The sequence below is a fragment of the Schistocerca nitens genome, chromosome 4, assembly GCF_023898315.1.
Source record: "Schistocerca nitens isolate TAMUIC-IGC-003100 chromosome 4, iqSchNite1.1, whole genome shotgun sequence".
Taxonomy (NCBI): Eukaryota; Metazoa; Arthropoda; class Insecta; order Orthoptera; family Acrididae; genus Schistocerca; species Schistocerca nitens.
The window spans coordinates 400795139-400819149 of NC_064617.1; the positions used below are offsets into that span (position 1 = coordinate 400795139).

Consider the following 24011-nt stretch of genomic DNA (forward strand, 5'->3'; position numbering starts at 1 on the left):
CGAAACTCGTCTAACTTGAAGGGGGAAACTAGATGGCGCTATGGTTGGCCCGCTAGATGGCGCTGCATAGGTCAAACGGATATCAACTGCGTTTTTTAAAAATAGGAACCCCCATTTTTTATTACATACTCGTATAGTACGTAAATAAATATGAAGGTTTTAGTTGGACCACTTTTTTCGCTTTGTGATAGATGGCGCTGTAATAGCCACAAACGTATCAGTCCGTGGTATCACTAACATTCCGTCAGTGAGGATGGTATTTGCTTCGTGATACATTACCCGTGTTAAAATGGACCGTTTACCAATTGCGGAAAAGGTCGATATCGTGATGATGTATGGCTATTGTGATCAAAGAGCCCAACGGGCGTGTGCTACGTATGCTGCAACACTGTATTTTGGTAGATCGAAACTCCGATAACTACCAACACTTTGAAACTGCAATTATGGCACACATAAAAACTCTTGTCACTTTATTCTCTGCACTGTATTACTGTTATCCAAACTCCCCACTGTTCTTCCTCTCTGTCTATGAGATGCCATCTTCTTGTGGACTTTGGAAGGAAGACGCCATTTATTACACAGCTTGACACTATCTGTCTTATAACCAGCTACACCCCACACTGATCATTGCAGTCCACGGGGGTTGCTGCCATGGTGCTCTTACTTCCACGGCACTCCGCTTCCCTGGGGTCTGTTGGTGGTTACCAACGAACTTACCACACTGTTCAGCAAACCGTATTCTGCAACTGCTCCTCGGGGCAGCAATGCCAAAGCAAAGCAAGTGTGGAACTACTCCGTACAAGTCCCTAGCGACAACCCACGACTTGTCAGCTGCCGCTCACAGTGGCCTCTGGTGCTGATTCAAGTCGATGTTGCCACTCCAGCTCCGTAGTTCCAACTGCCAGCCACTGTATCACGCCACCACAGGAAAGCTCTGCATGGTGCTGCTTCTCCAAAATCGCCACCACATCTGCTGGTGAAACTAAATGCTGTGACAGCAACAGAGGGCAGGCAGAACGACAAATGTGTCATAAAATATGAGTTTCACTCCTCATCAACCAGCAAGATGAGGTGTGGAGTCTCAGAAACAGAACTGATGCATAGTATGCTGAATGTGAATGTCTCAGTGCTGTCTGTTCTTCCCCTTGGTGGCCACACACTGGTGATAAAAAACTCTTAAGCCATCTGGACTTCAGTGGCTACCCATAGTTCTAGATCATCCTTAGAAGCATGAATTTCGGACCTCAGTTGTGGTGGAATGTTTATTTTAGGTACCACAATCAACGTGAATCATAATTTGCGAGGATTGTGAAAAGTCTGTAATAATATAAGAGTCATGCACATGAGAGAAAGACGCTCATATTTTCTAAGTTAAGGGGCGTTGGAACATAAATTTTTTTCACATTTTCGGACTTTTATCTCATTATAAAATTTGCAATTTTCCGAATTTATAGACTCTCCTGGGAAGTATTTTATTTTATTTTTTTAAATATAAACTGCATTGGTTGAAAATGTTAAAATTTTTACGTAGATTACTTCAAGATCTAATAAAATCGGTAATTTTTTATACAGAAGGCTGTGGACTGCTGTGTTATAAAGGTCATGTCCAGAAGAGGATGGGCACCAGGTTGAGGAAGTTGAAACAAAGTTTGAGAGACAAGAAACTTTCTGATGGTAAAACCATAAAACGCAGGCTGACAGACAAAATGATTGATGAACTACAGCAGCATTATGGGATGGCCATTAGAAATAATACTGAGAATTTGTTGAAAATGAAGCAGGCAGTGTGGGCTACCTTCTTCCACAGACTGTCAACTGATGAAAACCCAGCACACCACCCCTACTGGACCCGATTCATGGTGCAATCACCGCAATGCCCAGTACTCAAACAGTTCATATAGCCATAAACATTCCATCCTAGCATCAGTCAAGGATATCATAAAACCCATTTACAGAGAGCTGGCAAATCCTGAATTACTGAAGAAGTGTCTGCATGGTCAGACTCAAAATCCCAATGAGTCATTCAATAATCTTATATGGACTCGCTTAACAAAAAATGTTTTGTTGGAATGAAGTCACTAAAGCAGAGAGGGGGGGGGGGGGTCAGTGATGCTGTTATTGTTTTTAATGATAGCAACATTGGTAGAGTGAAAGTGCTACAGCGTATGGGAATTAATGCTGGAGCAAACTGCACCAGAAAAATTGAACGGATGGACAAGGTTCACATTGATAAAGCAGAGTATGCAGCACAGTTGGCCAATAAAGAGTCCTGAAAGAAGAAAAGATGGAAAAATCTTGGAAAAAGATCAAGAGGATGATATACAGTATGGTGCAGGGTGCTTTTTAGTGACAAAAAATAAAAAATTAAACATATATTAAGTGAGTAACAGTCTTTTGAAACTGTAGAAACCGTTCCTGGGAAATTTACATTTTCTGTTGCATTATTCCATAAATCTCAGAAACCATTTCGAGTAGAGTATTCAGATTTTCAGGGAGTAATAACATACATATTCTGAGTCCACTGAACTAAAAGAAGAACATAATGTTATGTATAATTAAAATTATTTAGGATAACGTACAAAAAAGTACACAAAATTTTAAAAGTATAACTAAAAATTTGTATTTCCGAAAGCAGTGGCTGAAATGCAATTAGTGTAGTTCAGTAGACTCAGAACATACAGTTCAATGTCCTGTAAGAGTTTCATGTCAATGGCTACAGTGGTTCCTGAAATACAGGGAAGCCAGTTCACTAAATTTAACATTGTCGGAATATGGCGTTCCAACTCCCCTTAACGAATTGATATGTTTTCAGGATAAAGTCGTCGAAGAGGTGGAGTTTGAGAAATCCCACATTGAGAATATTTCATTTGAGGAGATATTAGAGCAAATCGGCAGCTACGGGAAGTTCCAAATACGGTTGAGCATTGTCTTCTGTTGCCTGACACAATTTTTTTCCGCAATGTCTTCCTACGGCACGCTCATTGCCCTTACAGTACCTGAACACTGGTGCCACGTTCCAGGAAGAGAAGGTACCAATTCAACCATAGAAATGTGGAAGAAAGTGACAATACCAAGGTAAGTAACATGACATGAATTTAATCTCAGTTTTCTTACTTTAGTACCTCCATAACTATTTTTTCGAAGATAAATTAGACTTGTGGCTGTATTAACGTTCTACGACAATACTGAAACTCCATAAAATAAGGAGCACTAGACTTTCTTTCCTTCATCGAAGAGAATAGTGCAGATATATGGTTCTAACAAAATAAGAGTGTCCAGTGTAATGGAGGACGTGTCTACACTCCTGGAAATGGAAAAAAGAACACATTGACACCGGTGTGTCAGACCCACCATACTTGCTCCGGACACTGCGAGAGGGCTGTACAAGCAATGATCACACGCACGGCACAGCGGACACACCAGGACCCGCGGTGTTGGCTGTCGAATGGCGCTAGCTGCGCAGCATTTGTGCACCGCCGCCGTCAGTGTCAGCCAGTTTGCCGTGGCATACGGAGCTCCATCGCAGTCTTTAACACTGGTAGCATGCCGCGACAGCGTGGACGTGAACCGTATGTGCAGTTGACGGACTTTGAGCGAGGGCGTATAGTGGGCATGCGGGAGGCCGGGTGGACATACCGCCGAATTGCTCAACACGTGGGGCGTGAGGTCTCCACAGTACATCGATGTTGTCGCCAGTGGTCGGCGGAAGGTGCACGTGCCCGTCGACCTTGGACCGGACCGCAGCGACGCACGGATGCACGCCAAGACCGTAGGATCCTACGCAGAGCCGTAGGGGACCGCACCGCCACTTCCCAGCAAATTAGGGACACTGTTGCTCCTGGGGTATCGGCGAGGACCATTCGCAACCGTCTCCATGAAGCTGGGCTACGGTCCCGCACACCGTTAGGCCGTCTTCCGCTCACGCCCCAACATCGAGCAGCCCGCCTCCAGTGGTGTCGCGACAGGCGTGAATGGAGGGACGAATGGAGACGTGTCGTCTTCAGCGATGGGAGTCGCTTCTGCCTTGGTGCCAATGATGGTCGTATGCGTGTTTGGCGCCGTGCAGGTGAGCGCCACAATCAGGACTGCATACGACCGAGGCACACAGGGCCAACACCCGGCATCATGGTGTGGGGAGCGATCTCCTACACTGGCCGTACACCACTGGTGATCGTCGAGGGGACACTGAATAGTGCACGGTACATCCAAACCGTCATCGAACCCATCGTTCTACCATTCCTAGACCGGCAAGGGAACTTGCTGTTCCAACAGGACAATGCACGTCCGCATGTATCCCGTGCCACCCAACGTGCTCTAGAAGGTGTAAGTCAACTACCCTGGCCAGCAAGATCTCCGGATCTGTCCCCCATTGAGCATGTTTGGGACTGGATGAAGCGTCGTCTCACGCGGTCTGCACGTCCAGCACGAACGCTGGTCCAACTGAGGCGCCAGGTGGAAATGGCATGGCAAGCCGTTCCACAGGACTACATCCAGCATCTCTACGATCGTCTCCATGGGAGAATAGCAGCCTGCATTGCTGCGAAAGGTGGATATACACTGTACTAGTGCCGACATTGTGCATGCTCTGTTGCCTGTGTCTATGTGCCTGTGGTTCTGTCAGTGTGATCATGTGATGTATCTGACCCCAGGAATGTGTCAATAAAGTTTCCCCTTCCTGGGACAATGAATTCACGGTGTTCTTATTTCAATTTCCAGGAGTGTATATAGCTTTACCTTTAAGTAAAACAGCAGGTCCTAAAAATTAAGACAGTGTCCCCTAATGAGATTGCTTTCACTGTTGTGAACACAGATAAATGGACTACTGCTTCAGCAAGCTGTTTACTTACTTGGTTTACAAAATTAATAAATATTCATGTTGAGTGAGTTTTATGGTCAATTGCTTAGAGAACGGCCATGAAGTGTAAGCATATCCCACAATGATTTTTGTTTTAATTTTTATTTCAAACTAAGCCTCCTCTTTTTACGTGGTTTAAGGAAAGTGGCCTAACTGCAATCGCTGAACAGAGCTTCTCCAACAGTACGCACCCATTAATCATTTAGAGACGAGCTCGATGAGAAACTGAATTCAACTGGATGTCCATCTCTCGCTTATGCCACTTACCACAAGACCTAGTGTTATTGGCTAAAATTTATGCGTAGTTACGCCACTCCAAACGTTTGTTTTACTATTCCTGGCTTCGGCGATTTCCATGCTGAGTCCATGCTGAGCTAGAGGGAAGTCATCATCTTATTTCTATAGACATTAAATTCCGGTTAGTGCCAAGTTCTGTTTTTGAAATTGTGCAAAGAATGCTATTACCCTGTATTATTTCATTTAACAGTATTTATCGAACAAAAACTGTCGATACTCCAGCATCCTAGCAAAATACCTCTAAATTTACCATACAATGGCTTCTGTTATCCTATGCTTTCGCGTAGTGAGGTAAAAAACTGGGATTCCTGCAATATAAATTCAGTACATTACTTTGCAGCACCTATTTAGGTTTAAAATAAATTATTGCAGTAATTTTTGTATTTTAGGGAAGAAGAAGTGTACAGCAGTTGCGAGGTGAAGGTACCAAACCGAACGAATGAAACAGCACCGTGTATGTACGGATGGGAATATGACGACACTTGGTTTTCTGCAACTGCTGCTTCCCAGGAAGACTGGGTATGCGAAAGAGAAATGTATCCTAACACCATATATTCTGTCAGTCACTTTATCTCCATCGGTTTTGCTGTTCTGCTTTTCTACGTTGGTGACAGGTAATACTCAAATGTAATAGTGGGTACTTTTCTCTTAAGGACACTATAGAAATTTATCTCAGCCATTAAAAAAGACATGGGTTCGATGAGAAAGAATGAACTGCAAGTAATGTATAATTTTCAAAAAAAAGTCTATTTGAGACAATATATCAAACACAAACTTAGTATGTTGAAATTAGTTTTCTCCTCCTCTATGACTTCTATGCAAGTAATAGCACAGTATTTTCATAACAGCTCTAAAAGTCTAAGAGTTTCGTAATTCACCCGTTCTGTTCATTTGCACTATATGTAAAATGTTTGCTCACTGAGAGCACACAGAACACTATTCTGCCGTCATATTAAGCAATGCTAATATAACATACTCTGAGTTCCTAAAATCGGGACTACGTGTCAATACTGTGGCGGTGGATTTACCTCAACCGAAGTTCCTGTCCATCGCGAAACCACAGGAGCAGCGTAAATTGCTATCAGATGAGCCAATGGATTCCGTGCAGTATTAAGAATACTTAGTTTTGTATTTAAAAGTCGATGATGTTTGATGAGTTTCGTGCAAAGTGTGACTGATTAGTTTTTAAAAACTTCATCGACTTAGGTATATTAATCATCTCTTCAATGCAAAGATAGCAAGCAAAGATAACATCATTTTTACATTCATATTTTTGTTACTGGAATTGCAGATGTTTATTACAGTAACAAATGTAATTGCACCCATAGTTGTGAGTCTGTTCTGCTGACTGATAGTTTGCGACTGAAGTTCTCATTGATTACTACCTGGGTTACGGGGTGGAGAATTGTAGGTCTCCTCTTGATAGAGCATGCTATAGGCAGTGACAAAACCGAATGACGTCAAGCGACAGTGCCGGATTTCATTCTACCAGTCCTCCCCCACACCGGTGGTGTCATATTCCAAGGTGGTGGACGTAGCCGAGTAGTACTGTTTAAACTTCCAGGAAATTAAAAAAATTATGCGATATTCATTAAGTACAACTGTCGTAAGCTCAAAACAGGATTTCCTAAACCCCTCTGACATCATAGCTAATTTGTGCTAAAAGTCCAAATGTCCTAAGTATTAAATGGTGGGAAATTCAAAAATTCCAAGATGTGCATTTGTCCCATCGGTGATAAATTAAAAAAAAATCCAAGATGGTGGAACTAAACCTGAATTTAAAAAAGTATAAAAGCCAAGATGGAGGATATAGAGTTATGGACACAGGCTACAGGACTGCCATATCACTTGTGATAAGTTTATAATCCTGCCCTGGTGGATAATTCCAGTTTAAAAAGGTGAGATAGCCTTCTTGTGCGAGCCTCCTCCATACAGACATTCCCCCTGCCCCAACACACTTTTATCGATTCCACAGACCATGCGCACCAAGACTCAAGTTTAGAACGCTTGAGCCCTCTTGTAAAAAGCTGAAAAAGGAGAGAAATTCAAAAAGCGCCCTGGGCTTCCCCAAACTCAGGTGCCATTAGATGTCATAAGTTTAAATACACATTACTAGCACACTCAGTATGTTGTTGCAAACTGTATAGATAATGTCACGGGAGAACTAGGTCACTTGTCCTAAGTTTGGATGACCCTTCTACATCTACATTTATACTCCGCAAGCCGCCCAACGGTGTGTGGCGGAGGGCACTTTACGTGCCACTGTCATTACCTCCATTTCCTGTTACAGTCGCGTATGGTTCGCGGGAATAACGACTGCCGGAAAGCCTCCGTGCGCGCTCGAATCTCTCTAATTTTACATTCGTGATCTCCTCGGAAGGTGTAAGTAGGGGGAAACAATATATTCGATACCTCATCCAGAAACGCACCCTCTCGAAATCTGGACAGCAAGCTACACCGCGATGCAGTGCGCCTCTCTTGTAGAGTCTGCTACTTGAGTTTGCTAAACATCTCCGTAACGCTATCACGCTTACCAAATAACCCTGTGACGAAACGCGCCGCTCTTCTTTGGTTCTTCTCTATCTCCTCTGTCAACCCGACCTGGTACGGATCCCAGACTGATGAGCAATACTCAAGTAAAGGTCGAACGAGTGTTTTATAAGCCACCTCCTTTGTTGGTGGACTACATTTTCTAAGGACTCTCCCAATGAATCTCAACCTGGTACCCGCCTTACCAACAATGAATTTTATATGATCATTCAACTTCAGATCGTTCCGTACACATACTCCCAGATATTTTACAGAAGTAACTGCTACCAGTGTTTGTTCCGCTATCATATACTGATACAATAAAGGACCCTTCTTTCTATGTATTCGCAATACATTACATTTGTCTATGTTAAGGGTCAGTTGCCACTCCCTGCACCAAGTGCCTATCCGCTGCAGATCTTCCTGCATTTCGCTGCAATTTTCTAATGCTGCAACTTCTCTGTATACTACAGCATCATCCGCGAAAAGCCGCATGGAACTTCCGACACTATCTACTAGGTCATTTACATACACTGTGAAAAGCAGTGGTCCCATAACACTCCCCTGTGGCACGCCAGAGGTTACTTTAACGTCTGTAGACGTCTCTGCATTGATAACAACATGCTGTGTTCTGTTTGCTAAAAACTCTTCAATCCAGCCACATAGCTGGTCTGATATTCCGTAGGCTCTTACTTTGTTTATCAGGCGACAGTGCGGAACTGTATCGAACGCCTTCCGGAAGTCAAGGAAAATGGTATCTACCTGGGAGCCTGTATCTAATATTTTCTGGGTCTCATGAACAAATAAAGCGAGTTGGGTCTCACACGATCGCTGTTTCCGGAATCCATGTTGATTCCTACAGAGTAGATTCTGGGTTTCCAGAAATGACATGATAAGCGAGCAACAAAAAAAAAAAAAAAAAAAAAAAAAAAAAAAAAAAAATGTTCTAAAATTCTACAACAGATCAATGTCAGAGATATGGGCCTATAGTTTTACGCATCTACTCGACGACCCTTCTTGAAAACTGGGACTACCTGTGCTCTTTTCCAATCATTTGGAACCTTCCGTTCCTCTAGAGACTTGCGGTACACGGCTGCTAGAAGGGAGGCAAGTTCTTTCGCGTACTCTGTGTAGAATCGAATTGGTATCCCGTCAGGTCCAGTGGACTTTCCTCTGTTGAGTGATTCCAGTTGCTTTTCTATTCCTTGGACACTTATTTCGATGTCAGCCATTTTTTCGTTTGTGCGAGGATTTAGAGAAGGAACTGCAGTGCGGTCTTCCTCTGTGAAACAGCTTTGGAAAAAGGTGTTTAGTATTTCAGCTTTACGCGTGTCATCCTCTGTTTCAATGCCATCATCATCCCAGAGTGTCTGGATATGCTGTTTCGATCCACTTACATAAGACCAGAAATTCCTAGAATTTTCTGTCAAGTCGGTACATAGAATTTTACTTTCGAATTCACTGAATGCTCCACGCATAGCCCTCCTTACGCTAACTTTGACATTGTTTAGCTTCTGTTTGTCTGAGAGGTTTTGGCTGCGTTTAAACTTGCAGTGAAGCTCTCTTTGCTTTCGCAGTAGTTTCCTAACTTTGTTGTTGAACCACTGTGGGTTTTTCCCGTCCCTCACAGTTTTACTCGGCACGTACCTGTCTAATACGCATTTTACGATTGCCTTGAACTTTTTCTATAAACACTCAACGTTGTCAGTGTCGGAAAAGAAATTTTCGTTTTGATCTGTTAGGTAGACTGAAATCTGCCTCCTATTACTCTTGCCCAAGTCCGTCGGAATGCACAATGGACATGAATGGATGCAGGTGACCAGACAGGATGCTTACGTACGTGTCAGCTGTCAGAGTCGTATCTAGACGTATCAGGGATCCCATATCACTCCAACTGCACACGCCTAACACCATTATAGAGCCTCCACCAGCTTGAACAGTCCCCTGCTGACATTCAGGGCCCATTGATTCATGAGGTTGTCTCCATACCCGTACACATTCATCCGCTCGATACAATTTGAAACGAGACTCGTCCAACCAGGCAATATGTTTCCAGTCATCAGCAGTCGAATGTCGTGTCGACGGGCTCAGGTGAGGCGTAAAACTTTGTCGTGCAGTTACCAAGGGTAGACGACTGGGTCTTCGACACCGAAAGCCCATATCGATGATGTTTCGTTGAATGGTTCGCACGCTGACACTTGTTGATGGCCCAGCATTGAAATGTACAGCAACCAGAGGAAGTGTTCCACTTCTGTCACTTCAGTCGTCGTTGGTCCCATTTTTGCAGGGTCTTTTTCCGGCAGCAGCGATGTCAGAGATTAATTGTTTTACCGAATTTCTTACATTCACGGTACACTCGCGAAATGGTCGTACGGGAAATACCTCACTTCATCGCTACCTCTGAGATGCTGTGTCCTATCGCTGGTGTGCCATCTATAACACCACGTTCAGACTCACTTAAATCGTGATAATCTGCCATTCTAGCAACAGTAACCGATCCAACACCTGCTCCAGACACTTGTTGTCTTATGTAGGCGTTGCCGACCGCAGCGCCGTATTCTGCTTGTTTACATATCTCTGTGTATGAATACGCACGCATGTACCAGTTTCTTTGGCACTTCGGTGTATATCTACATGCTGTTGTAATTTCGTATAAGATATACTGTTAGGGTAGCCAGTAGTATTTCAGCAGACGAAGTGGTAACCATGTATTTGTTACAATGTAGTAATTTTACACTGTTTGTTGCACAGTGGCAATGGTCGTTCAGTATTTACATGGGTTTTGTAACTGTATAAATCACCTGAATCTGATGCTTTTGATCGACTAGATACATAGCACGAATGATAGGTCCATCTCATGATGCTGGTCGTGGGGTACCAATAGGAGTGCACTGCGCAAATGAGGGAGGGGGGACTAAAATTTTTGGATAATAAATTTTGGTAATTAATATTAAACAATTTGGCTCATAAATTTGATAATTAAGATTAAGCTAAAAGCATTTAGAGACGTGTCTAAACAAGATCATAGGTTCACCACATGGTTTCAATCTTGGATCGCAAACTATCATAATTAAAACGACACTTATGAGACATTAATTAGAATCTATGTAAACAAGGGTAAGAGCCCAAGGCAGTAGTTTGTTTACATAAGGAGAGCTGGTGCAAGTGGCCGTTTTGCTTACAGAAGAAGAATGTAATCTTTGTCCCAAAAGCTACCCCCTCCCCTCTCACTGATGCAGGTTTATATGTAACTAAGTAATTTCCATCAGATGTCTGTACATTGACTTTTACCACTTACTTAAAGACAGTAGTGACGATCTGCTAGAGATGGAAACAGAATAATTTTGAAACTGTAGAGCTTCTATTTCAACAGAAAAATTAGTCTTATTCCGAACAATTTCTCTTATGTTTCCCTAATGCTATCCATTGAGCTTTTCTGTTTCACTGGTCACTGTGCCGGCGCATAATCCATTCGAAGTAAAAACGTTAAACTGTTTATACGTTTCAGATTTGGCCGGAGGATACAGTTTCTTATGAGCATGGGCTTGATGGCAGTATCCCGATCACTGCTAACTGTTTCAGCGTCAGTCTTCCCACTGTACGTCGCTCTCTCAGCGGTGGCAGAGAGTCCAGGCATGCCTAGCTCAGAATCAGCTATAGCCATCGGTAAGCGTCTCTGACTTCGAAACAATGAAATTAAAACGTAGTTGCATACTACTATTCACTCGAAAGTAGGAATTAGATCAAAAGAATTAAAACTGAAAAGTATGGGATATACATCTTCAAAAGATTTGTAGTTTCGTTTATATTTACTGAAACATTTAAGAATACGTTAATTTCTTCTCATTAGTTTCATAGAAGTGGACTGCTGATTCAAGAGTTTCTGTAGAATTACAACTTTTTTCCCTTTCTGAAACATGTATGTAACCATGTCTACTTTATCTTACACTGTGTGTTGATACTAATATGTTTATTTTGTATTACGTTGTGTTGCAATATAATCATTTTTAAACGTATTTTTGATGTGAACGTATTTTCTAAATCTAGTTACAAGTTAGATTCTTAAAATGCGTGAAGTGACCTTCTAACAAATACGATACATGCTTTAAGAGGACATTGTACGTGAGCCACTAAAGAAGTGTTTACATGGGAGACCCAGAACGTGAATGAGTACTTCAATCATGTTGTGTGGTGCCGTGTGCATAAAAATATATTTGTTGGCTTTATGACTCTAAAGTTAGCGGTGTCTGATGCTGTAATAACTTTTGTTGTTGTTGTGATCTTCAGTCGTGAGAATGGTTTGATGCAGCTCTCCATGCTACTCTATCCTGTGCAAGCTTCATCATCTCCCAGTACCTACTGCAACCTACATCATTCTGAATCTGCTTAGTGTCGTCATCTCTGCCAAATCTACGATTTTTACCCTCCACGCTGCCCTCCAATACTAAATTGGTGATCCCTTGATGCCTCAGAACATGTCCTACCAACCGATCCCTTCTTTTAGTCAAGATGTGCCACAAATTTCTCTTCTCCCGAATTCTCTTCAATACCTCCTCATTAGTTATGTGACCTACCCATCTAATCTTCAGCATTCTTCTGTAGCACCACATTTCGAAAGCTTCGATTCTCTTCTTGTCCAAACTATTTATCGTCCATGTTTCACTTCCATACATGGCTACACTCCATACAAATACTTTCAGAAACGTCTTCCTGACATTAAAATCTATACTCGATGTTAAGAAATTTCTCTTCTTCAGAAACGTTTTGCTTTCGTTGATGTTCATCTTATATCCTCCTTTCAAGACACTGTCCATTCCGTTCAACTGCTCTTCCAAGTCCTTTGCTGCCTCTGACAGAATTACAATGTCATCGGCGAACCTCAAAGTTTTTATTTCTTCTCCATGGATTTTAATACCTACTCCGAACTTTTCTTTTGTTTCCTTTACTGCTTGCTCAATATACAGATTGAATAGCATCGGGGAGAGGCTACATCCCTGTCTCACTCCCTTCAAAAACCACTGCTTCCCTTTCATGTCCCTCGACTCTTATAACTGCCATCTGGTTTCTGTACCAATTGTAAACAGCCTTTCGCTTCCTGTATTTTACGCCTGCCACCTTTAGAATTTGAAAGAGATTATTCCAGTCAACATTGTCAAAAGCTTACTCTAAGTCTACAAATGCTAGGAACGTAGGTTTGCCTTTCCTTAATCTTTCTTCTAAGATAAGTCGTAGGGTCAGTATTGCGTCACGTGTTCCAATATTTCTACGAAATCCAAACTGATCTTCCCCGAGGTCGGCTTCTACCAGTTTTTCCACTCGTCTGTAAAGAATTCGCGTTAGTATTTTGCAGCTGTGTGCTATTAAACTGATAGTTCGGTAATTTTCACATCTGTCAACGCCTGCTTTCTTTGGGATTGGAATTATTGTTTCGACTCAGGTCTTTCAGTGCTCTGTCAAACTCTTCACGCAGTAGGGCCTATCATATCTCCCATTTCATCTTCATCCACAGCCTCTTCCATTTCCATAATATTGTCCTCTAGAACATCGCCCTTGTATAGACCCTCTGTATACTGCTTCCACCTTTCTGCTTTCCCTTCTTTGCTTAGCATTGGGTTTCCATCTGAGCTCTTGATATTCATACAAGTGGTTCTCTTTTCTCCAAAGATCTCTTTAATTTTCCTGTAGGTAGTATCTATCTTACCCCTAGTGATATATGCCTCTACATACTTACATTTGTTTTCCAGCCATCCCTGCTTAGCCATTTTGCACTTCCTGTCGACCTCATTTTTGAGACGCTTGTATTCCTTTTTGCCTGCTTAATTTACTGCATTTTTCTATTTTCTCCTTTCATCAATTAAATTCAATATTTCTTCTGTTACCCAATGATTTCTACTAGCCCTCGTCTTTTTATCTACTTGATCATCTGCTGCCCTCACTACTTCATCCCTAAAAGTTATCCATTCTTCTTCTACATTATTTCTTTTCCCCATTCCTGTCAATTTTTCCCTTGTGCTCTCCCTGAAACTCTGCACAACCTCTGTTTCTTTCAGTTTATCCAGGTCCCATCTCCTTAAATTCCCACTTTTTTGCAGTTTCTTCAGTTTTAATCTGCATTTCATCACCAATAGATTGTGGTCAGAGTCCGCATCTGCCTCTGGAAATGTCTTACAATTTAAAACCTGCTCTCTAAATCTCTGTCTTACCATTATATAATCTATCTGATACCTTCTAATATCTCCAGGCTTCTTCCATGTTTACAACCTTCTTTCATGATTCTTGAACCAGTTGTTAGCTATGATTAAGTTATGCTCTGTGCTAAATTCTACCAGGCGGCGTCCTCTGTCATTTCTTACCCCCAATCCATATTTACCTACTACGTTTCCTTCTCTCCATTTTCCTACTATCGAGTTCTAGTTACCCATGGCTATTAAATTGTCGTCTCCCTTCACTATCTGAATAATTTCTTTTATCTCATCATGCATTTCATCAATTTCTTCGTCATCTACAGAGCTAGTTGGCATATAAACTTGTACTACTGTAGTAGGCGTGGGCTTCGTGTCTATCTTGGCCACAATAATGCGTTCACTATGCCCTTTGTAGTAGCTTACCTGCACTCCTATTTTTTGGTCATTATTAAACCTACTCCTGCATTACCCCTATTTGATTTTGTATTTATAACCCTGTATTCACCTGACCAGAAGTTTTGTCCCTCCTTCCACCGAACTTCACTAATTTCCACTATATATAACTTTAACCTATCCATTTCCCTTTTTAAATTTTCTAACCTGACTGCCCGATTAAGGGAGCTGACATTCCCCCCTCCGATCTGTAGAATGCCAGTTTTCTTTCTCCTGGCAACGACGTCCTCTTGAGTAGCCCCACCCGGAGATACGAATGGGGGACTATTTTACCTCCGGAATATTTTACCCAAGAGGACGCCATCATCGTTTAATCATACAGTAAAGCTGCATGCCCTCGGGAAAAATTACGGCTATAGTTTCCCCTTGCTTTCAGCCGTTCGCAGTACCGGCACAGCAAGGCCGTTTTGGTTAGTGTTACGAGGCCAGATCAGTCAATCATCCAGACTGTTGCCCCTGCAACTACTGAAAATGCTGCTGCCCCTCTTCAGGAACCACACGTATGTCTGGCCTCTCAACAGATACCCCTCCTTTGTGGTTGCACCTACGGTACGGCTATCTGTATCCCTGAGGCACACAAGCCTCCCCACCCCCGGCAAGGTCCATGGTTCATGGAGGGGGGGGGGGAATAACTTTTAATGGTGGTAATTAGTAATTATGAAAGACTTAATGTTCTGGAGAGGTTAGGGGTAAGATTTGGACGGAACACAGCTAAAGGACTGCGGGAACTGGATGAGCTTCTTGTACGTGAAGCAGAGCTAGCTGCTCAGCAAATGACAAAAGAAGCAAGAAAGAAAAGAAGGAGGCAAGCACTGGGCTGTTGTGACACTGAAGAAGACACAGACTATGAGCCAGGGCAATTCTAGTGCATGAAAGACGCAGAAATGTAAGTCTGTATAAGAATTTGTAATAAAAAAATTTTAAACCTCAATATCTCTGAACTACATTTTTTGCAATAAATGACCAGTTTTCTAAAAAAAGTACTGACGGTAGAGACATGAAATTTTCGCAGCTTGCCAAGTGTGAGATTCAACACATATGGAACTAAAATAATTAAAATATCCTGAGTTGTTTTGTTTTTATGTTCATTTATTTATAAAATTCTGTCAAAAAATTAGGTGTTTGAAAGAAAACATAACATGCCCCACAATACAATATTACTGATAATTATAGTTCAGTGCATCTAGAAAGGTGCATTCAATAATCATGGAAAATTGTTAAGTTGGTGTCTTTAAAAGTTTCCAAGATAATGTGTCACAACATTCGATAATTTATCGTTGGCAGCATGGGACATACAACGTCGCCATAAGTCTTGGACAGGAATAATAAAAATTAGTTATTCCATATGTGCTGTCGACATGAATATTAGCATTATTTTTTGTTCAATTTTGAGGTATGTGGTTTCGGCTGCAGCACCAGAGTATTTTATGACAGGAATTGTAATCCATTATCGATACATCTGTTTCAGGAATCGAACTGACTGGCATCAAACATCGCTCGCTCGTCAACTTTTTGGCATTTGCCTTTTACTGTTTGGGAACAATTTCTATAGCGCTAGCAGCATGGTTGTTACGAAACTGGATTCAGTTTCTGTTGGTTTCATCTGTCCCCTGCTTCATTCCATTGTTGCTACACAGGTAAGTACTTCAGTTATGAATTAACGTTCTGCTCTTTTTTATTGGTCTATTGGTTCTCTTTCAATGTGGACACACTGTCGTAAGCCGTATCGACGTCTCTAGTTTATATTTTTATGATATAAGAAATCTTCAAAGTTATCTTTGTATAAAGGATTAAAATATAAGAACTGAGAAGAAATAGATATGTGTGTAATTTACACTGACTTAAAGAAGTAAATCTGCTGAAAGGTGAACGTTTCGTGACGGAAGTCGTTAGTTGGGTCGATGAATGTGTTGGTTGGTATGTTATATGGTTGTGGAGGTATCAAGAACTTGATTTGAGCATTGTGAAAGTTTGGTGATGGAATTTCTAACCGAGTCTTACTTTGTAGAACAGTTAGAGAAGGAATATGCTGTACATGGAACTAAGGATAAATTCCAGCAAGAATTTATGGACGAAGAAGAGGCAGTTGCCTATGGTAAAATTTACAATGCATGACACTGAAGAGAAGGAGATGTACTTAGCGGTGAGCATGCGATTTCTCATCCCAATGCAAGACAAAAGTGTTTCTAACAAACGGAGTCCCGCCCATAGGTTTAAGAGAAATGTGATTTAAGAAACGGGGCTTCGGCAACGCTGTAACTGCGTGAAGTGTAGCCAAGAACATGTATCATGAACTCAGCGCCCTGACGGAGCTGTCCCATTACCTGAGTGAGACGAAGCAATGCCGTAAAGAATGGATATGTAAACTCGCTGATATTTGAGTCGCGTTCGCACCAAACTTTTTTTTTTCAGTTAAGGCATCAAACTATATCCAGTTTACATCTACACAACGCAGTGTCTTGTGAATTTCTTTCTGTTACTGTTGCCTGTTTTTAAACACTGAGACATAACATGAACTTCTCACAGACCTAAACGACCATTTGTTTCGTCCATGACACAAATATAGCCGATAGAGGGTAATAGTAGACACCGTAACATCATCTGCATCCAATGAGGCATAAAAACACAATACTAGGTACGCTGCACTAGACTGCACATTATGCTATGCACAGTACTTCCATTCCGTAAGTTTGACTTCCAGGCTTAGCTTCCCAGAGGTGGAACGTAGTGGAACGTACAGTTACGAGCAACGTTCACTTTGGAGATGTTCAAGGCGACCGACCACCATGCATTTGCAATCACTTCGGTAGTCGCTGGATCATACTTTGCTGGAACCTACCCAACACACCTGCAGTCACCGCTGCTGAAGTGGCATGCAGGCGACCTGTTAGATCGCTTACATCAACGAGTCGAGTATTACAGACTGGTTCCTAAAGGTCGCTACAAATAAAAATCTAGTGAATTAAGGTCCAGGGAACGTGAAGGCTAGAACATTGGACCTCCACGACCAATATATTTCCTTGGAAATGCTTCATTTAAATAATTACACACATTAATCCCAAAGTGCGGTGGTGAACTATAATGCTAAAACCATAGCTGTCGCCGAACACGAAGTGGAACATTTTCTAATGGGTCATGCAAAGTATTGCAAAGAAACTTATGATACAGAGGCGCATTCAACTTGTCTGGCAATAGGTAAGGACCAAAAAGAACTCCTTTCTCGATCCCAGCCCACAGGCTTATGCCAAGCGTGCCTGAATGTCAACTTCATGGGTGATATATCGGTGATGTTTCGACCAATAATGGCTGTTCGGGGGGGGGGGGGGGGGTTGAAAATACGTTCACGAGTAAGTTACATTCATCAGTCTCTATCACATTATCTTCCACTTGGTGCAAAAGCCATTCACAAAACTATACTCGTCGACTTCGGTCTTCTGGCCACTGGTGCTGAGTTAACATGGAATGATGTGGATGCAGTTCTTCATCGTGCAAACAATTCAATAAGCAGTCTTTGATATGTATGAGACTGCCTTGCAATATAAGGTGTACTTCACCAAGGTGAAAAGTTTCAAGGAATGTGTCCTCTGTTAGTAGAATATGTCTTAGTCCTTGTGTAACACGGCTGGGGGACAACTGGTGGGGGACGCTTAAACTGTTTTGGCTTTGACCATGTGCCCTGTCTACCCCACGTACCTGGAACTCCCGTGCAGTCGTATTATTTCTGCTCCACACTGCTGCTGGCTTGCCTGAAATTATGTATGTAAATATGCATGCGTGTATAGGGGAGCCACTCAACACTAAATACAAGCCGGCCGCTGTGGCGGAGCGGTTCTAGGCGCTTCAGTCTGGAACCACGCGACCGCTACGGTCGCAGGTTCGAATCCTGCCTCGGGCATGGATGTGTGTGATGTCCTTAGGTTAGTTAGGTTTAAGTAGTTTTATGTTCTAGGGGACTGATGACCTCAAATGTTAAGTCCCATAGTGCTTAGTGCCATTTGAACCATTTGAACTAAACACAACACTGTCCTACGTCTGGTATGAAGAGTTATATTCTGAGACGATAAGAAAATCGCAGGTTGAACTGTTTACACACTAAGTCGTAAGTGTTGATGCCAATTAACATTCTTGCTAATTTGATGAGAAGTCATAATTATCATTCCCTTATTATTGTACAGTATTCTTGACGACGTTAATGTCTGTGACTGTTGTACTTCGCGCCGTCACACGTATTTCACAGTCTTACTCTGGCCGAACCTACGGTGATAGATACACAGGCAATGATGATGATTATCTGTCCACAATTAGCACTTGGACGAGCGTACGCGTAACCGTTGCGACGTGGCTGATTATTGATGATGGGGAAACGTGATGACCGAGCACTTGTTCTCACGCTCGCTTCAACACACTGGCACTTGATTGCTCTCCTTTGTGGTAAACTATTTTACTTATTTGCATTAGTTTCATTCTGGGAGGCCGAACACGACGCGGATGAGTGATGTACGGTACGACACGCAAACGGACAGCTACTCTAATACGTTATCGGCGGCTCTGCTCATACTTAATTACTTGTTTACGCACTTCTCAAAAATTGGTTCAGATGGCTCTAAGCACTATGGGACTTAACTTCTGAGGTCTTACCTCCCCTAGACGTAGAACTACTTAAACCTAACTAACCTAAGGACATCACACACATCCATGCCCTAGGCAGGATTCGAACCTGCGACCGTAGCAGCAGCGCGGTTCCAGACTAAAGCTGTGAAGCTCCTAGTACTGCTCGGCCACAGCGGCTGGCTTACGCACTTTTCACTGAATCCATTTCCATATCTCATTACTTCACGATTATAGTACTTGCATCCACACTTGAACTTTAATAATAATGCCTTTCCCATGCAGAGCTACCCACAACACAACATAGCAGCTCCGTGTCCCGTGCTCGACTCTGCAAAACAGCCGCTCGCAAAGATACCACGCAACCGAGCCAGCGATATAACAATACGCTTACACTTGGACGACCTCTGTCCGTTACTTGTGGACGAAGATGACTGGTTTACTGAGGCGATGAAAAACATTCTTATTGGGATGGTGGCTTTGAGGGTACCATGAAGCACACATACGAGCAGCAGCAGCAGCAGCTTGATTGGCAGATGCACCCAGCACCAAAAGCATATCGACATATTCATCGTTTGTGTACTGCATCGGGAAGCCGCCCTACATGAACTTGAGGGGACCAATTATGGTTGCGCAATGTGCAGTTATTAGACACACATATCCAGTTTAATGTATCCCACTCTCGTGTGATAGGCTGTTGTCATGTGACAAAGTAATGTCCTGCTTATAAACGACGAGAAATGGGGAAGGACATCTAAAAAGTAAAAAAGGAATCTGAACAGCATTTTTTTCTTTTTTTGTAGGAACCATAGCTCCATAATGGATATGGGTTTGATGCCCTATCAGTCCACACAGTGAGCTAAAACAGCCGGTATGGTGGTGCAGAGTGATACACGTTTCTCTGTGCACTGCGATGCGCTGCACGATGTGACACTACAGTTTTTAATTACATTTGCATCATCATCATCATCGTCATCGTATTCTTCTTCTTCTTCTTCTTCTTTGTCTGTCTTATGACAAGTTTCATGTGGAGGCTCTCCATCGTGTTCTAATCTAGCATCTTCCTCCTTCGTCTGTTTACATGCTCGTCGTCTAATAGTATCCATTGTTTTCCAACCACTTCCTATCATTCCTTATACGTTTCCCTGTGTAATTATTTCTTACCGTCGGTTTCATACATGTGTTTTCAAAATTCCCCCGCTTTGATTTTGCTAGATAAACTTGCCTTGAATCAGTATGAGGAATCGCATGGCGACCTCGCAGTGCGGCATTTTTTCGTCACGTAGTACAATGTGAGGTGCGACAGTGTGCCAGTAGCAACGAGTAGAGAAGACATAACGGGATTTGGTAGCTCACGTTTGCAAGTTTGCGGAATGCTGTGAGCTTAATTAGAAGGACGCCAGTGGATGACGCATGCAAAAAGCGAGATTTAGAGATCTTCGTTCAAGGGTTAATACAGTCTGATTAAAATAGGGGGCAGAATTTCTGGAAGATTGTGACGGGATGTAATTCATGTATTAGTATGGTTTAAGCCATTTCCAACTTCCTTTTAGACAGTTTCTAAGACAGGCTTTCATATAAATCTGCAGAAGAAAGTCAGCTCAGCTGTTTTATCGCTTTAGTAAGACTTGGTAAGACTTGCGCAATGATAGTGGAGACTGAGGTGGATGTTGAGGAAGAAAAATCAATGGTTGGTTAGCCTACGACTATATTAACGGGTTGTAGACATTTAAAGAAGACATACAATTATGAATGTAGAGATGAAGCGATGTTGTAAAGCTGAGAAAGGTGGGTAGAGGGCGAACGAGAGAGTACGGTCGTCGTGCTGATGTAGCTGGGTCATCCGAAATAGACTCGTTTACATTTTTACGATAAGCTCGGGCACTGAAGGTTGAAGTGCTTTCAACGACACTCAAGTCTTCATATAATAAAAGGAACTATCATAGGTTATAGAAAGTTCCAGCTGGGAATATTTGGTAGGGGATTTCCACTTCCATCATTTGCGTTACACCCTCCGTCAGAACAAAGACATGAGAACTATTTCTCACGTCTCAGATAAAAAATATGTAAGCCTAGTCAAAAAGAACGAAGACTGATCATTAGGAAGCTAAGGAAAAGAATGTTTAAGATGAAGTGAGTTGACATAATGATGGAAATAGCTGACGATGGAAGATTATTGGAAGTGATCAGAAAGAGGAAAAAATTGTCGCTGGGAGGTATACCGCATAGCAATTGTCGGCAAGAAAGAATTATAGAGGGAAAACCAGAAGGAATGATGGAAAGGATAAGGAAGACGATGGATGACGTGGAGGAAATTAGACCATAGCATGCAAACAGATGAAGGAAGATGTTTAGAACAGGACACGTTTGGGAGCTTCCACTTGCAAACTTTCGTAAGACAGATGAAGAAGAAGAAGATGATGATGATGAAGACGTGTGAATGTAAATATAATCATTTATTAGCTTGCACAACAGAGTCGATGACTTGCTCGATGTGTCCATTGTGCTATTGGTATTTATTGGCTCAGACGACTTAGGAAAAAATAATCGTAGCCTCACCTGCCTCTGCAAACGTGAATACCCTGAAGAGCCAAAGAAATTTGTACACCTGTCTAATATCGTATACGGCCCTCGCGAGCACGCAGAAATGCCGCAGTACGACGTGGCATGGACTCGACTAACGTCTGAAGTGGCGCTGGAGGGAACTCACACTATGAACCCTGGAGGGCTGTCCATAAATTCGTAAGAGTACGAGGGGTGGAGATCTCTTCTGAGCAGTACGTTGCAAGGCATCCCACATATGCTCAATAATGTGCATGTCTGGCGAGTTTGGCGGCTAGCGGAAGTGTTTAAACTCAGAAAAGTGTTCCTGGAGACTCTGTAGCAATTATGGACGTGTGGGGTGTCATCTAACACTGTCCTGCTGGAATTTCCCAAGTCCGTCGGAATGTACAATGGACGTGAGTGGATGCAGGCGATCGGATAGGATACTTATGTACGTATCACCTGTCAGAGTCTTATCTAGACGAATCAGATGTGCCATATTACTCCAAGCACACGCCTCACACCATTACAGAGCCTCTACCAGTCCCCTGCTGGTATGCTGCGTTCATGGGTTCATGAGGTTGTCTCCATACCCGTACACGTCCATCCGCTCGATTCAATTGGAAACGAGACTCGTCCGACCAGGCAACATGTTTCTAGTGATCAACAGCCCATTGTCGGAGTTCACGGGCCCAGGCGAGGTGTAAAGCTTTGTGTCGTGCAGTCATCAAGGGTACACGAGTGGGCCTTCGGCTCCGAAAGCCCATATCGATTACGTTTCGTTGAATGGTTCGCACGCTGACACTTGTTGGCCCAGCATTGAAATCTGCAGCAATCTGCGGAAGGGTTGCACCTTCTATCACGTTGAACGATTTTCTTTAGTCGTCGTTGGTCCCGTTCTTGCAGGATCTTTCTCCGGCCGCAGCGATGCGCACTCGTGAAATGGTCTTACGGGAAAATTCCGCTTTATCGCTACGTCGTAGATGTTGTGTCCCATCGCTCGTGCGAAGTCTGCAACATCACGTTCAGACTCACTTAAATCTTGATAAACTGCCATTGTAGCAGCAGTAACCGATGTAACATCAGCGCCAGACTTTTGTTGTCTTATACAGGCGGTGCCGACCGCAGCGCCATATTCTGCCTGTTTACATGTCTCTGTATTTGAATACGCATGTCTGTAACAGTTTTATTGGCGATTCAGTGTAGCTTGCGAGTTGTCAAATGCATCTTTGGTCCAGCAAGAATAATTCTTCGCTGTTTCAGCAGCGTGACGGTTTGTAGTATTTGATTTTATTCATTAAAAATTTTGATCTGCACAGCACCGCCACAGACATGAAAGAAAGAGGAAATCCCTACGAAAAAGTCATTAAAATATTATAGAAAGGACGTATGTTAAATGAAAATCACTACAATACTAATTCTAGAAACACCACAGACTTTTAAAAAATATACTTTTTATTCATTTGGCATAAGCAAAACAAAAAACTGACAATAATGTTCATTAACCTTGCTTATTTGAATATCATTCAGTTGAAAGGGTACAGTACCGCCCGACGTTGAAAATAGGTACAACATACTTCATTATTTTTGTCAGAACAACACATTTTTTTTGTAAAATAACTCAATTTCAATTAATACAACGAAGCCGGATACCAGTGTGGGAAAGAATGACAATTTATTTATTTAATTGATCACATGTGCACTCCCACAAAGTAAATCCCTACATCCAGTTTGGTGAGATCTGTGAAATGAATGAATGTATGGTCGTCTGCTAACCGCAGATAGTGAATGTGAATGTATGATCATCTTTGAGACGATCCTTTGGCCACCTTTGGTGGGACCAAAGAGATGAAATTTACCTGAGCTTTGAGTGCCTGAAATGTGGCTGACCAATATGGTAGCATGGTCTCCCCCCACCTCGACAGAGGTGCGAGATGACCTAGAGAACGGCCATGTTTCAGCACTCTGCCGCTGGATCTTGTGCTGTTAAGACCTGTTATAGTTGTGCTCCGTAAAGACAAAAGAGTGGAGACATGGTATGCATGTGGAATATTTAAGAATACACTCCTGGAAATTGAAATAAGAACACCGTGAATTCATTGTCCCAGGACGGGGAAACTTTATTGACACATTCCTGGGGTCAGATACATCACATGATCACACTGACAGAACCACAGGCACATAGACACAGGCAACAGAGCATGCACAATGTCGGCACTAGTACAGTGTATATCCACCTTTCGCAGCAATGCAGGCTGCTATTCTCCCATGGAGACGATCGTAGAGATGCTGGATGTAGTCCTGTGGAACGGCTTGCCATGCCATTTCCACCTGGCGCCTCAGTTGGACCAGCGTTCGTGCTGGACGTGCAGACCGCGTGAGACGACGCTTCATCCAGTCCCAAACATGCTCAATGGGGGACAGATCCGGAGATCTTGCTGGCCAGGGTAGTTGACTTACACCTTCTAGAGCACGTTGGGTGGCACGGGATACATGCGGACGTGCATTGTCCTGTTGGAACAGCAAGTTCCCTTGCCGGT

The 24011-nt window shown here is 42.6% G+C and overlaps 1 protein-coding gene across 1 annotated transcript in view; it reads left to right on the forward strand.

The window, feature by feature from the left end:
- Window positions 1–24011, forward strand: part of LOC126252792 (solute carrier family 22 member 7-like) — a 109234-nt gene that overhangs the window by 25563 nt on the left and 59660 nt on the right. Inside the window, exons 2-5 of the mRNA XM_049953728.1 lie at window positions 2813–3075; window positions 5542–5766; window positions 11190–11347; window positions 15788–15956. Coding sequence (XP_049809685.1) covers window positions 2813–3075; window positions 5542–5766; window positions 11190–11347; window positions 15788–15956 — 815 coding nt within the window. The remainder of the gene's footprint in view (window positions 1–2812; window positions 3076–5541; window positions 5767–11189; window positions 11348–15787; window positions 15957–24011) is intronic.